This window comes from Sus scrofa, chromosome 16, assembly GCF_054392235.1.
Source record: "Sus scrofa isolate SSC_HxYL_T2T_F1_AM1 chromosome 16, Sscrofa_HxYL_maternal_Yorkshire_Landrace_v2.0, whole genome shotgun sequence".
In the NCBI taxonomy this organism is placed as follows: Eukaryota; Metazoa; Chordata; class Mammalia; order Artiodactyla; family Suidae; genus Sus; species Sus scrofa.
The window spans coordinates 12,743,345-12,757,372 of NC_139398.1; the positions used below are offsets into that span (position 1 = coordinate 12,743,345).

The 14,028-nt window shown below is 40.6% G+C and overlaps 1 protein-coding gene across 10 annotated transcripts in view; it reads right to left on the bottom strand.

Moving 5' to 3' along the window:
• Window positions 1-14,028, bottom strand: part of CTNND2 (catenin delta 2) — a 1,014,682-nt gene that overhangs the window by 132,603 nt on the left and 868,051 nt on the right. For 6 of the 10 annotated variants that reach the window (XM_021076841.2, XM_021076844.2, XM_021076843.2 and 3 more), the window contains 2 exons: window positions 1,730-1,804; window positions 234-384 (listed from right to left, as the gene is read on the bottom strand). In XM_021076841.2, coding sequence (XP_020932500.1) covers window positions 234-384; window positions 1,730-1,804 — 226 coding nt within the window. The remainder of the gene's footprint in view (window positions 1-233; window positions 385-1,729; window positions 1,805-14,028) is intronic. The other 4 variants (XM_085001648.1, XM_085001647.1, XM_085001646.1 and 1 more) reach the window with 1 other exon arrangement.

Below are 14,028 nucleotides of genomic sequence, written 5' to 3' on the forward strand. Positions count from 1 at the left end.
CTAAGGTCCTTTTTAATTTGCAAGGATTAGAAAAGTCAACAAACATCACATTTTCCTCTAACGTCTAAGAGATAAATCAGTGCATTGGACTGACATCAGAAGGAGAGCTGGAGAAACAAAGCCTTGAATGCGTGCACTGCTTCTGCAGGCGCATATACGTTCTGCATATGGGTTTAACCACAGGAAATGTTTCCATTTTAAAATGCAGACACTGGGAATTGGAAGGAACGTACCAATGAGCTCCTTATTCCTGACGTCCAAGGCCATGTTCCGGAGCGCCGTGGCCACTGCACACACCACACGGTCGTTATCTATTCGGAGTAGTTCCACGAGGATGGGCAGGCCTTTCTCTTTTCGGACAGCAGCTCGGATATATACTGACCACTGCAAATGAGGGGAGGCAAAGACATGAGGAGCTGAGGTGGAAACCCCATGAGCAAACAGCACATGTGGGTTTTCAGACTGCCATCTACAGGAGCCAAAAAGCTGGAGTTATCAAGACCTCATTGCAGAATGGGTTGAGTATGTTGGACATGTATTTAAACATTTTCACTTTATTTTGCCTGCAACATAGGATAAAAGTTTCAGTTAACCACCCTTCATTTCTCTGGTGCCAGCTTTCTCAGTCCACAAGTTAGAAAGCCACCTGCATATGTCTATTTTGGCTACATCCAAGGCAAATGGAAGTTCCCAGGCCAGGGATCGAACCTGTGCCACAGCAGTGACAACACTGGATTCCTTACAGGACCGAGCCACCAGGGAACTCTGTGTGGTGTCTATACTTGACACTTTAAGATATGGAGGTTTGGAACAGGAAGGGATGGCTCTTGACATTGAGAATTTTTTTTTTTTAATCATGGAAAAAGCAGGAAATGATAAAATGTAGAGTATAGGCGATTTTCTTTAAAGAGACTTGAATTTGGAGGTAGGGCAGAGAGATGAGTTGCTGAAAGTACTGTCAAAAGTTGTTTGCTGAATAATTAAGAGGAAATAAGTCAGAAAATGGTAGGGGTGGGGTGAGGGAAATATGACATTAAAAATCAAGAGTGAAAATTATAAAATTAAAAAAAAATTGAGGCATTCCCACTGTGACACAATGGGTTAAGAATCTGACTGCAGTGGTTTAGGTCACTGCTGAGGCATGGGTTCGATCTCTGGCCTAGTGCAATGAGTTAAGGATCTGGCGTTGCTGCCACCGTGGTGTTGGTCACAGCTATGGCTTGGATTCAATCCCTGGCCTGGGGAAATTCCACATGTCATGTTTATGGCCAAAAAAGAAAAAAAAATTTGAAATGTATTATATCTAGGGCCATAATTCAATGTGTAATTTATAAAGTAAGCGTACAATTTGTTTTGGGTTAGTGGTTGCTGGCCTTAGTAAGACACACCTAAGGCTTTTTATAGAAATGTACTTGCAAGATCAGGATGGTTCAGATTTATTTAACAGAATACAGGTAGGCTCAGATTTTCCAGCCACTTGTGTATACACTTTATATTCTTGTACAGTGTTTCAGAGAAGAGCGTGCACCATAAAAACAAGCCAATATAAGGGTTTAATCTGTTGCAATTTCATTTATATTCTAGGAAAATTAAATTCATAACATGAGGTTCTGGATCCTGAGGCCGAGTCCTCCTAGGGACCAAAAGTGGACAAAGTCCCCACCCCTCCCCACCAGGTCCCTCCACCCACTTTCCCCATTGGGACAGGCACCCCAGAGCTGGCTCTCACCTGTGGCAGGCAGGGAGCCCCCTCTGGCAGTGAACGTAGGGCATTTGCCATGCCTGCCACATCCTCAGCCCAGCCCTGCGTGAAATATGAGATTAAAAAAACACACAACTTCATCCTGTCCTACGTTAGAAGTCACATTTCACATAGTTTCCTCTTTTTTTTTTCAGCTACTTTATTTTAATTATAGTTGATTTACAATGTTCTGTCAACTTCTGCTGTATACATATGTATGACTGGGTCACATACTTTCTTATCACCATCAATTCACACCGCTGGCTTGTCCCTGTCCCCACTCTGTGCCTGAAGCTCTAGGAAGCCTGAGGGGTGGGCGAGCAGACAGAACTCTCTAAAGCATCTCTTGATCGCAATGAACTATTTCACAGCCCCACTCTCAGGGAGCAAGGACACGGATGGTCAGAAAGTCTTAGACATGGAAAAATCTCAAAGGCTTATTGAAATCTGGCTATTTGGATATCCCTTCCCAGGGAGGAGGGAGCTTCCTGAAGACAGTTCAACACCTCTGTCAGGTCCATTGGAAATTTCATTTGCAATCTGACATGCTGAGACAGGATTTCCATCTACCTCCTCTACTACCTGTGAACCTTTGGGTCACGAGTGCCCAGAAAAGACTCGGCTTCTGCAGCCCATTCATTGGTGGGTTCTTCCCTAAAACTACGGAGGGAAGCTAGAAAAAGGAAGAAAATGGAAATCAGAGTGTGGGATCAACATCTCCATATGGCAAGGTGAATATTAACAATACATTTTAACACCAGGTAGATATCCTGGGACTTTTGAGAGACCAGAGGGGATGTTCTTGGGAACGTGGGCTGAATTATGGGCCCAAAGATGACCTCCTTCCCAGAACCACTTCACCCCAGACCCCAGATGCTGGCCTACACATTAGTGGTCTCTTCTAATCCCCAAATTCCCGAGAGAGTGACCTTATTAATCTTACTTTACATATAAGGAAATAGAGAAACAAAGATGTTAATTAGACAAACTGCCCTTGGTGTCACCTGTGCCCTTGACCCCCAGTCCCCTTACTCTAATCTGTTCTCTGTGATGTTGACAATACTCCCCCTCCTCTGCCATCATTTCATTCTCTTACCTGAGCCCCTGTGCTCAGTGTCTCAGAAACTGCCCTGCCCTCCCCTCTATCCTTCTGAACACTGACAGAGGACAACCTGGCCACATCTGAAATGAACCACAAAGGGTATGCTAGGACTTAGATTTTCCTCCTTAGAAGTCTAGCTATTATGTTCCTCCATGTTGGATGAAAAGGTGATTTTGTGTCTGGAAAACACTGAGAGTCATCTTTGCTGAGGACTGCTTTGAAGGTAACCAAAAAATGTCTATGTGTGGCCAAAAGTGTGTATGACTTGTAGATAAACCTTTCTGGCCTGAGAAAATGGTCAACAGTGGCATGCTGTGCCTAAGTGAAAAGGGAAAACCAGATGATGGATTTGACCTTATGCTTCTGATGCATAGAAAATAACCTTTATTTCAAAACTTTTAGCTGTGTATGTGTTTGTTTGGGTATGGAAAATCCCCAATATTAGCTCAGTCTATGACAATGCAGAATACATTATGTATATTTCATTCAAAAGATGCTGTATATTTCCAAAGTTTTCTTGACATGCAAAGATACAGGATAGTAATGCTTTTTACTATCAGCAAGCTGCTTTTTACAGTAGCCAAGCAGTCTCGGAGTAGGTCATGTATAACCCACATGTGAACCTATGTATAACCCAATGAGATGGAGTAAAGACATCCAGAGGTTAAAAGAGAGAAAGGTCTAATACAGTCAAAGGTCTTTTGGAAATGGGGCATGTTCCCCAGGTGCACTTACAGAATTGCGAGGCTCATATAGAGTTTTTCCAAAAGAGCTGCCTTGGACAGCACTGCAAAGTGAGCAAAGTACATGAGTTGCCAAGAAAGTGCAAGTTGCAAGTTGTTAACAGAAACGAAAGGGGAAGTATCATGAATGTCAAAATAGATGAACAAGAGAGAAAAGTGTACCTTAACTCATTGTGGTTAAAGTGGAAATCTTCGGACAGAACTTGACTGCAAACAGAATGATGGAACTGTGTACTGAGTCCACCGGTGAGGAGAGAAGGGACAGAGTAGATGTGGACCGAGATGGCTTTAAGAAGGATGTTCCATGAGAGGATACTTGATGATTCAAAGGGAGGAGAAGGAAGAGGAACAGGAAGGGGAAGAGAAGGATGACAAAGAAAAGATGGAAGAGGAGGAAAGAGAAGGAGGAAGACAAGGAGGAGGAAGATCTGGTCCAGGAGAAAACAGCACAGAAACATGACCCAAATTGTTTCCGATGAAAGGATTTCCCAATGAAGACCTCAGGAAAGCTATGAGCCCTCAAAAAGATCTCAGCTAAAACATACCTTGCACTTAAACCAAGTATCAGGCACTGCTCTGATTTTTTATACTAACTCATTTAGAACCCATCTCAACCCTCTGTGGTAGGCACTACTGCTCCTCCCGTTATATAGATAAGAAAAGGCTAACATGCTGTTGATGTTCAACCAGGTCCTGAACTCAGGGAGCAGTGCCCCAGAGCTGGTGTGGTTGACTGCCATTCTCATTAGCCTCTCAGAAAGACAGCAGAAGTTATACAGTCTGCACCCATAGTTGATCTAATCCCTTCCAAATTCACCTATTCACCTTGAAGTAAGAATTCGTGGTATTATTCTAGTCTTCCAATAGCCCATCTGGCATTCCTCTCAACTCCCAAGTTACAGACCCTTTTAGTACTGTCAATGTTGCTACTGGACACTTCAGTCTGATATGAGAACAATTTGCCAGGATTCAGCAAATCAGATACAAGAAGTCATATATAACTGGAATGACAATGAGAATGGCCTTTTTGCATGTGATGGGACAAAAAGTTGAAACGATAAAATGCTCCTTGCCCATGGTTTTTCCTGGAGAGAGGCTCCACCACTATTTGGTTCAATGAGGTGAGTTCAAGATGGGACAGATAAGTGAGTGTTTAGTGTCTAAGGCTAGAGGGCATAGATGCGGGATGAAGATGGGACAGACCTGAAAGGGGTTGAGAATAGGCAGAAAACATGACCCCTCCTCTGATTCCACACAGAGCTTCCAAGCAGGGAAGAAAAAGGATCCAGGCTGGGAGGGAGCAGGAGATGTGAAAGCATCATGGAGGAATACCACCTAAAGTGCCCCTAGACAGGTCCTTTTCTATATGTGCGGGGCTGGTGATAAAATCCCCCTGGAAGACAGAAGAGAGTGGACAGAAGCGCTGCTGCCCTTCCTGGACCTCAGCACCAGCTGCACCAGACTTAGGAATTACCACCATGAACCATCCTGGAGCGGGGGCCACACAGGGGGAAGGGCAACAGGACTTGCTGGGCATAAGAGAGTTCCTGTGGCCCTAGTGTGACACAGGCTAGCTCCCGAGCATTCTGTGCTCTTGAGTGGGTGGGTTAAGTAAGTTATCAAAGAAAAAGGCTAAGGACCCAGAGCTTCAGAAGGGTTGGTAGGTCAGGTAGCTGGGACACATCAGAAAGGCAGGTGTGGACCGTGCCTGCCTGGGTTAAGGAGAAGATGTGGCTGTATCTCATAGGAGCTTTATGGTGAGGAAGGCAGGTGTGAGTCAGGAGAGCACTTTGGACCAGAGATGGTCCAATCATCCCAGCCCCATCCCAGCTGGGAACCCCACAGGATGAAGAGGCTTGTCCTGGGCCAGAGGCAGCACAGGAGAGAAATGATTCCAGACAGAAATGAATACACAATGTCCATCCCCTTCAGGGATATGCCTGCAAGACCCCCTAAGTTTGGCATTAACTACAGGAAGCAGGAAAAGATGAAGATTGACAAATATAAATGTGGTCAAGCATTGAGCCTCGAGGGACTGGGAAATAGCTGAATTTGATTGAGCTTGCTTGAAGTGTTTTGGTTATGCGATTTTTTTTTTCCTTTTTTTCATCAGACAAAATAAGTGCTTCAACGGAGTTCCCGTCATGGCTCAGTGGTTAACGAATCCAACTAGGAACCATGAAGTTGTGGGTTCAATCCTTGGCCTTGCTCAGTGGGTTAAGGATCTGGCATTGCCATGAGCTGTGGTGTAGGTTGCAGATGCGGCTTGGGTCCCACGTTGCTGTGGCTCTGGTGTAGGCCTAGCCTGGGAACTTCCATATGCCATGGAAGCGGCCCAGGAAAATGGCAAAAAGACAAAAGACAAAAAAAAAAAAAAAAAAAAAAAAAAAAAAGGGCTCCAAGAAGACTTTCAAAAGACAACATTTCTAGTTGTGGATTTGCACTCTTTTTCTGCTTCTTGCTAGTGGATGGTGACAATAAGAGTAGCCTTGGAGGTCACACCTTTAAGATGGGAGGACAGTTTTCAGCCTGGGTGAATTAATTCCTGGAGGGGAGCCTCCATCCTCACACACCTGCCCTTACCTGTTACATTAGAGAAAATAGCTTCTACCTGCTATCTTGTTTAAACCCTTGCTTGTTTGGGGGTCTCTTTGTTACAGCAACTAGCATTCCTCTAAATAAGGAGATGTACTAGTGTGTTAAAATATACCTGCTCATTGACCCCTAGCCCTAGGTTTTAACTGGTGATATTAGAAATTGGCTTCCTCAACCCTGACCTCTTCCTGATAAAAATGACCCTTGGGACACCCTTGTGCTTTGTGCATATATACATCCTTGTTACATACTCCTATTATAGTATCTATCATTGTGTTTTCTGGACTTTTTGTTTACATGTTTATTATACTGGAAAGTACCTGAAGGAAGTTACCAAATCACATTCATCTCTTTATTTCAATTGTCATCTTATTTCTGGCTCACAGTTGGAGGTTAAAAATATTAAGCTGGTGAAGGAAAAATGTCAGGTTGATTTCCTTCCAAGTACATATTATTTAAGAAGAGTGTTCTCCACTAAAAGGGGCTATATAAAAAATATCAAAGCCACTGCAATTATAGATAGGACCAGCAGGTTCTAACCACTTGCACAAAAATGTAGTCAGGGTCTGACATGATCATACATTTCTTTGGTGGTCTTTTTTAAAGCCAAACTCATCCTTCAATTCTGTGGTCCCTGTGTGTGGGGACAGAATGAACATTCGATGCAGGGCTCATGAATATTTACAGGACTAGAAGAACACAATACTGAGTGGAGGCATGTCCTGGGCCACCATAGCTCTTATCATGTTGGGACAGTTAAACTCTACATGTTCGAATTTCTGTGTCTCCACTGCTCCGGTAATTAACCATGCCAGTTCCCAGGCTAGCCCATGAATAAACCTGGGCTCAGAAAGGATTTTTTTCCACATACAGCTTTATATCTGCTCTAGGTATTGTCAGAGTTTCCTGTAGAGACAGGTTGTAGATATCAAGCCAAAATCAACTTTATACACGATAGGGTTTAAAGATGCTGCCTCACTGTCTTCTCACTGACATTGTTGCTGGTGAAAAATCAGCTGTCACCCTTATCTTTGCATGGAACTTGTCTTATTTTTTCCCCCTCTGGCTGCTTTTAAGATTTTTTTCTTTATGACTGATGTTGAAGCACCTTGGTACAGTTCCTTCATGTTTCCTGTGTCTAGAGTTCCTTGAGCTGTATGGATCTATGAGTTTGTGGTTTTCATTAAAATTGAAAAATGTGAAACTATGTGGAAAATTTCCAACCATTATTTCTTCAAATATTTTTTTTTTCTGTTCTCTTTCTCTTTACTCTCCTCTAAAGATTCTAATTGCACATATATCAGACCACTTCAGGCTCACGGATGGTCTGTAGTTTTCTTTTTTTCTCTCTGCATTTCATTTTGTATAGTTTCCATTGCTGTCTTTAAATTCATTAGTATTTTCTTTGGCAATGTCTAACATGATGTTAATCCCATTCCATGTGTTTTTTCATTTCAGACAGTTTATTGTCATCTTGAGAAGTTTTATTTGTTTTATATATTTTCCACATTTCTAATTAACTTTTTGAATACATGAAATACATTTATAATAACTGGTTGTGTGCTATTTTTAACACCTTATTTGGTTCTGAATTGGTTTTGAATGATTGATTTTTCTCTTCATTTTGAATCACATTTTCCTGTTTATTCGCTTAACAGTGTTATTTTCAACTGGATGCCAGACATCCTTAATTTTAATGTGTTGGGTGTTGGATATTTTTGTATTCCTATAGGTATTTTTAAACTTTATTCTAGGATGCTGTTAATTTACTTGGAAACTATTAATCTTTCTGGGTCTTACTTTTAAGATTTCATAGGAAAGACTGGAACATATTTAGTCCAGGGCTAATTATGCCGCAGGACTGAAGCAAGACTTGAGAGTACTCTACCCAATGATGCACAAATTATGAGGTTTTCCTGTCTGGCTCTTGGGATGCATTCCTGTGTACACACCAAGTTTCATTCTGTCTAATAACCTCAGGAGGTTGTTTCTTCAGCCTTGGGTGTTTCCCTCACATGTATGGACTGACACAGCTCATATTGGAGGGGGATTCTGCATATTTCTAGGGTTCTATATGTGGCTTTCTCCTCTTTGGTGCTCTGTCCTATGAGCTCAAGTCACCTTGGTCTCCCCAGATTCCAGTTCCATCTCCTTATCTCAGAGAGTGTTGAGCTCCTTCTGGGTTCCTAATACTTGTGCCATGGTCTGGAACCTCTCTCAGATAATGAGCTGGTACAATCATGGGGCTCACCTTATTTACTGTTTCTCAGAGATCACTGTTCTTCACTGTCTAATGCTTAGTGTTTTTAAAAACCATTGCTTCATATATTTCTCTGGCTTATTGGCTTATCGGCTGGAAGTGGAAATTCCTCATATTTAGCATTTCTACAATCTCAGAATATAGTTCTGTAATGTAAGGCTTTGCTACTCAATGATAATGATGAAAGTAAAGACAAACTATCCAAAAATGGGCTTACTTGATAGTCAGTTTGGATACATTTGGCGTGGTATGACACAGGTGCAGTCCTGGCAATCAGTACTATGTACTGGGGTCTTAGAACAATCTGCTCAGTATTACATGATTAGACTAATGACCTGGTTGACCTTGCTCCACTCTGTCTCCTCCAAAAGCTGGGCCTATCCTTGTCCTGCCTCAGGCTAGTCATCATGTTCAACTGAGTGTATTGTCTCTAGGAGCCTGATGATTGGGCAGAGTCCTCAGATAATCTCTGCATTTATTCTGGCTGAATTTCTAACCCATTAGGCATGATGCTTTATGCCCCATTTTCATCACAATCTTTCAGAACTCCATTTCTTTTCTTTTTTTTTTTCTTTTCTTTTTTTTCTTTTTCTTTTTTTTTTTTTTTTTTGTCTTTTTGCTATTTCTTTGGGCTGCTCCCACTGCATATGGAGGTTCCCGGGCTAGGGGTCGAATCGGAGCTGTAGCCCCTGGCCTACGCCACAGCCACAGCAACGCGGGATCCGAGCCGCGTCTGCAACCTACACCACAGCTCACAGCAACGCTGGATTGTTAACCCACTAAGCAAGGGCAGGGACCGAACCCACAATCTCATGGTTTCTAGTCGGATCCGTTAACCACTGCGCCACAACGGGAACTCCCTAGAACTCCATTTCTTGCATTTAAACCTTATGCTTTATATAACACTTAACTAGGACAAAGATCTTTGTTTTAGACCATGATTTTTGCTTTTATTTGTTGGATTCCACTAATCCACTGTGGTTCACTTTTACATGATACACTAATTGCTAAGGAACACTAAACCCAGTGCCCCTCTCAAGGCTGTCATCCCTGTCCCTAGGGACAAGTCTCAAATTTCCTAGTTCTCACATTTTTTATTCATTTGGGCCACATGGCCAGAGATTTTGTTTCCTTCTCACTAAACCTATGTTGCTATCATATGACTTCATTAAATATTAACAGATTAATGTCCAAGTATCTCTTCATTCTCTTTTACTTTAAACATAAATGGGCTTTCTGAGAATAGTCACTTTTTAGGGAGAAAACTGACCACAAAAGATACTTGAAGCATCTGGCTTAATAGCAAGTATAGACACATTTCTATAGTTCAAGCCCTGGGTTTTCACAAAGTTCAATTACAATAAAATGGGAGTCGAAAGAGCATTCATTCACATTTTGGAATTTTCAAACTATTATATCCAACCGTTTTAATATTCTGTGATAAACAAAATCATCATACTGTAAATGAGAAAAAGGTAACTGAAGTCCATGTTAGCTATGAAAAACATTTCACTTAGCTTCTGCCATTATGTTTCTCTCATGCTCATAAACCAAGTAATGACTGTTTTAAAGTTTAAGAAGTGTTTGGAGCCATTTTGAAGGTCTAGCTTGCTAGTCAATTTGACACAGAAAAAGAGTGTGCACGATCCTCCCATAAAGAGAAGTTATTGTTTCAGATGATGAAGTCTATAAAAAGCTCTCTCCATGCACAATTCTGGTGTTTTACCTTCAGATTTCTGTGTTTGGGTCATAAAAGTTAAGGATACTTAAAAATGCCGCTAAATTACAACAGTTGCTATAGAAACACTTTCTTAGAATCCTAGATTTCAGATGCTAATGCTGTCCACAAGAAATCTGAGGCTGTTGTGTGTCCAAAGTCAATCTTATATAACTACTCAGTTTTTTTTTTTTTTTTTTTTTTTTTACATTGAGCTTTTTGAAAGTAAAGATTTTTTTGTTTGGTTTTGGTACAAGTTATTCTCTCTTTCATTTTTCCCTTTTTTTTTTTTTTTTTTTTTTTTGGCCATGCCCTTGGCATGTGGAAGTTCCCAGGCCAGGGACTGAACCCGTGCCATAGCAGCGACCCACAGCACTGGCAATGCCGGATCCTTAACTCACTGAGCCATCAGGGAACTCCAAATTATTCTCAATCTTTAAAAAATTACAACTATCAATGTTTGGTTTAATGAATATCATCTCAAATCATTCCCATAGATTATCTATCCCTTCTCACATATTCCCTTGTCATTTAACATGGTAAATGATAAAAGTGAACAAAAGCTGATAATGATAATGTGATTGACCTTTATACGTGCTTTTGTGATGTTGATTTATGTTGGTTCAGCTATTCTGCCTCTTTCTCAGTAGTCTCTACTCTATTAGGAATAGAAAGATTTACCAAGTCAATGCCCTCTGGATATGTGGGGATAACTCTCCTGAACTAATGATCAGGTTTATGCACTGAAAACAGTGAGATGTTATTGCTGTAAAATATTGAGAAATTTTATTGGACATCCTCTGTAATTCTCATTCTATAACCAAAATAGGAGATAATTTTTGAATATCAAAAAGTATAAAATCAGTATAAACTAAATTAGTACAAAATTTGGGGTTAATAGATGCAAACTATTGCCTTTGGAATGGATAAGCAATGACAGCCTGCTGTATATCACTGGGAACTATATCTAGTCACCTATGATGGAGCATAAATGTGAGAAAAAAGAATGTATACAAGTATGTGTGACTGGGTCACCTTGCTCTACAGTAGAATATTGACAGAATACTGTAAACCAGCTATAATGGAAAAAATAAAAATCATAAAAAATAATAATATAAATTATAAATTTATTACTTTGTTACTCTAAATACCTAAATTTCACCAATTTAAACAGAAAGTGCAACACTGCAGAAATGGTGGAACTGGGTAATGCTACTGAAATCTGTATCCGGCAATACATCGATGAGTCTGGAAACAGAGAAGAAAACAGCTCTTCCACAACTCTTTTCTATCGATTTTACATCATAGTGACTGTATATTCCCATTTGACTCAGAGACCAAATAGTCATAAAATGGGACCATCTGATGGTCATGATACGTGCTATTACCTGCCTAGTGATTAATAGATGTGTATAACTATAAAAGGCTTATCTATAAGAAAGACATTTGGACATAGATACAAATTCAGTTCAACACTTGTGTTTGAGCAGTGGGGTACAAAAAAAAATGGCCCTTTGTTTCTGTGCTCACTGAGACCTTACAGACCAGATCTTCTAGAAGGACATTCACAGTCACTCGACAAAGACCTGCATGAATAAACGAATAACTGGTGACACTGATCCTTAAATATGGTGTTGAGAAGTGCTACAGTTCTTGGTATGTAACGTGTCTTTTTTTCTCCAGTTGCTTTTAAGATTCTGTCTCTACTACTGACTTTGAATAATCTGATTACAATTTTTCATGTTTCTGGTACAGAGTTTCTTGAGATGCTTAGATGTGTGAGTTTATGGTTTTCATTAAATTTGGAAAGTTTTCAACCATTATTTCATTTTGTTTTCATACTCCTTTCTCTCTCTTCTTGTTTTGGGGCTCCACTGATACATGTACATCACGATGTTTGAAGCTCATCGATGCACTATGATGAGCTTTTTTTTTCTTTTTTCTCTGTGTTTCATTTTGCACAGTTTCCAACTTCTATTTTTCAATTCACTAATCTTTTCTTCTGTAATGTCTAATCTGCTGTTGATCCCATTCTATGGATTTTTCATTTCAGATGCTGTATTTTCAACTCCAGCAGTTTTATTTATGTCTTTATCAATTTTCCATATTTCTAATTAACTTTTCAAACCGATGGAATATAGAGTTTAACTTTTAAAGCCAAGGTTGAAGTCTTACATTCAAAATCTTCTGAAGCTCAAAGACATTGCTTCATTTTTAAGTTGTTCTTATAAGAACCTAGGTATTTCTCAAGGAAAATAATAATTTGTAAGATAATCAAAAGATGGCAAACTTGATTTCCCACTATTTAGATGGCTTTGCCCCTCAGTCAGACTCAGGTCTGAAACCCAGGGGTTTATCTTCCCATGACCTTCTAGTCTGTCCTCCAAGGCAGGGAGCTGGGTAGGGACTTGCAACAACTTAGCACTCTTGGGTATATACAGTGACAACCCCCTTGGCCTATGACATCCTGCTGCCATCTTTGCATTCAGTGCTGTGACCGATGTACATGATGTGGGGTGAAGCACCATGCTCTTCTCAGCTTAAAGATGATGCATCTGAGACACACTGAAGTGTTATACTTTCCCCAGGTGCACAAAGCTCAGAAAAGGGAGAGCATAAGTTTGAATTGCGATTTGAGTCAAAGCCTCCTGACTTTAGAGGGGGGTTAATGTTAAGGAACAGTTCCAGGAGCTGATATCCATTACTATCTCTTTTCTAGTTAGGCAAGGCTCTCCTCTGGAATCCTGCCTGAGACTCTACCTCTGAAGCTTTCCTTTGGTTAAAAGCAAGAGAAAAATTCACTTCAAGACCAGCTGAGTCTGAATTCTTAATGTACAACATTAGTGATGTTCTATGGGCAGGGATCAAGGAGGATAACTATGCTCATTCCTAAGACTCTTGAGAGAAGGGATGGGGCTGCCATGCAGGAGTATGGAGCCAGTCCCTGAGAAGTGCAATCAGGGCCTGGGTCTCAAAAGCTGGGGTGTCACACCCAAGAAAGAAGGAAATGCTGCAGCTGAGACTGTAGCAATGGGAAGGACAATGGCACAGAGAAGGGACAAGAGGCAGATACTGGAAGGTATAATAAGAAGGGAAGGTATTGTTATATAATGATACTGAAACCAGTATGTGTAGTGCATACAGTACTGGGCTTCTGAGAGTTATGTATAGCTATGAGTCTATATTAATATTGTTTTGAAGAAAATCAATGGTTAAAAAAAAGAGTGACTTGTGAATATCCCCAACCCCAGGCATTGATTGATATTAAATGAATGGGAAATGGCAGGCAGTGGTCCAAACTCCCTCTCTTGATGTTTCCCCCCTATGCCCTCATTCTTTTAAGAGGTTACACTATTTTGTGCAAGAAGGCGCATTAGTTCATGTAACTCTTAGTGACAAAATGCAACTGTTCTATCGTGAATCCTTTTCTAATGAAAAAGAAGGTCATGGAAATTTTCTGTGAGAACCAACAGTGTGTGTTTATAAAAACCCAGAGAAAAAGACCCTCCAAATCTCTGCAAACCATACATTTGCTTTACTTTTACATTTTGCCAAAGATAACCAACAATACTATTCTTCTCTGTAATTTCATAATTTAAAAATGCAAGAGGTTCTTTTCTTTGGGGATAGGACCAGCTACATCATTACAGGATCACAGGGGTTTTTATATGAGCTGTTTGGGTAACAGCTCCCTTAACTGTCAATGACAGTGCTTTGAAAAGCCTCAACTTGTCATAGTCTCCCCTGAAAATCAAGTAGCTTGGCTATACAAATAGAATGAAAGGCATGTCACAGCCTCTTCAATGACTGTTCTTACATCTATTCCTCTGTTTTGTAGCAATCTTCGAGGACCCCTGAACCCTTAAAAAG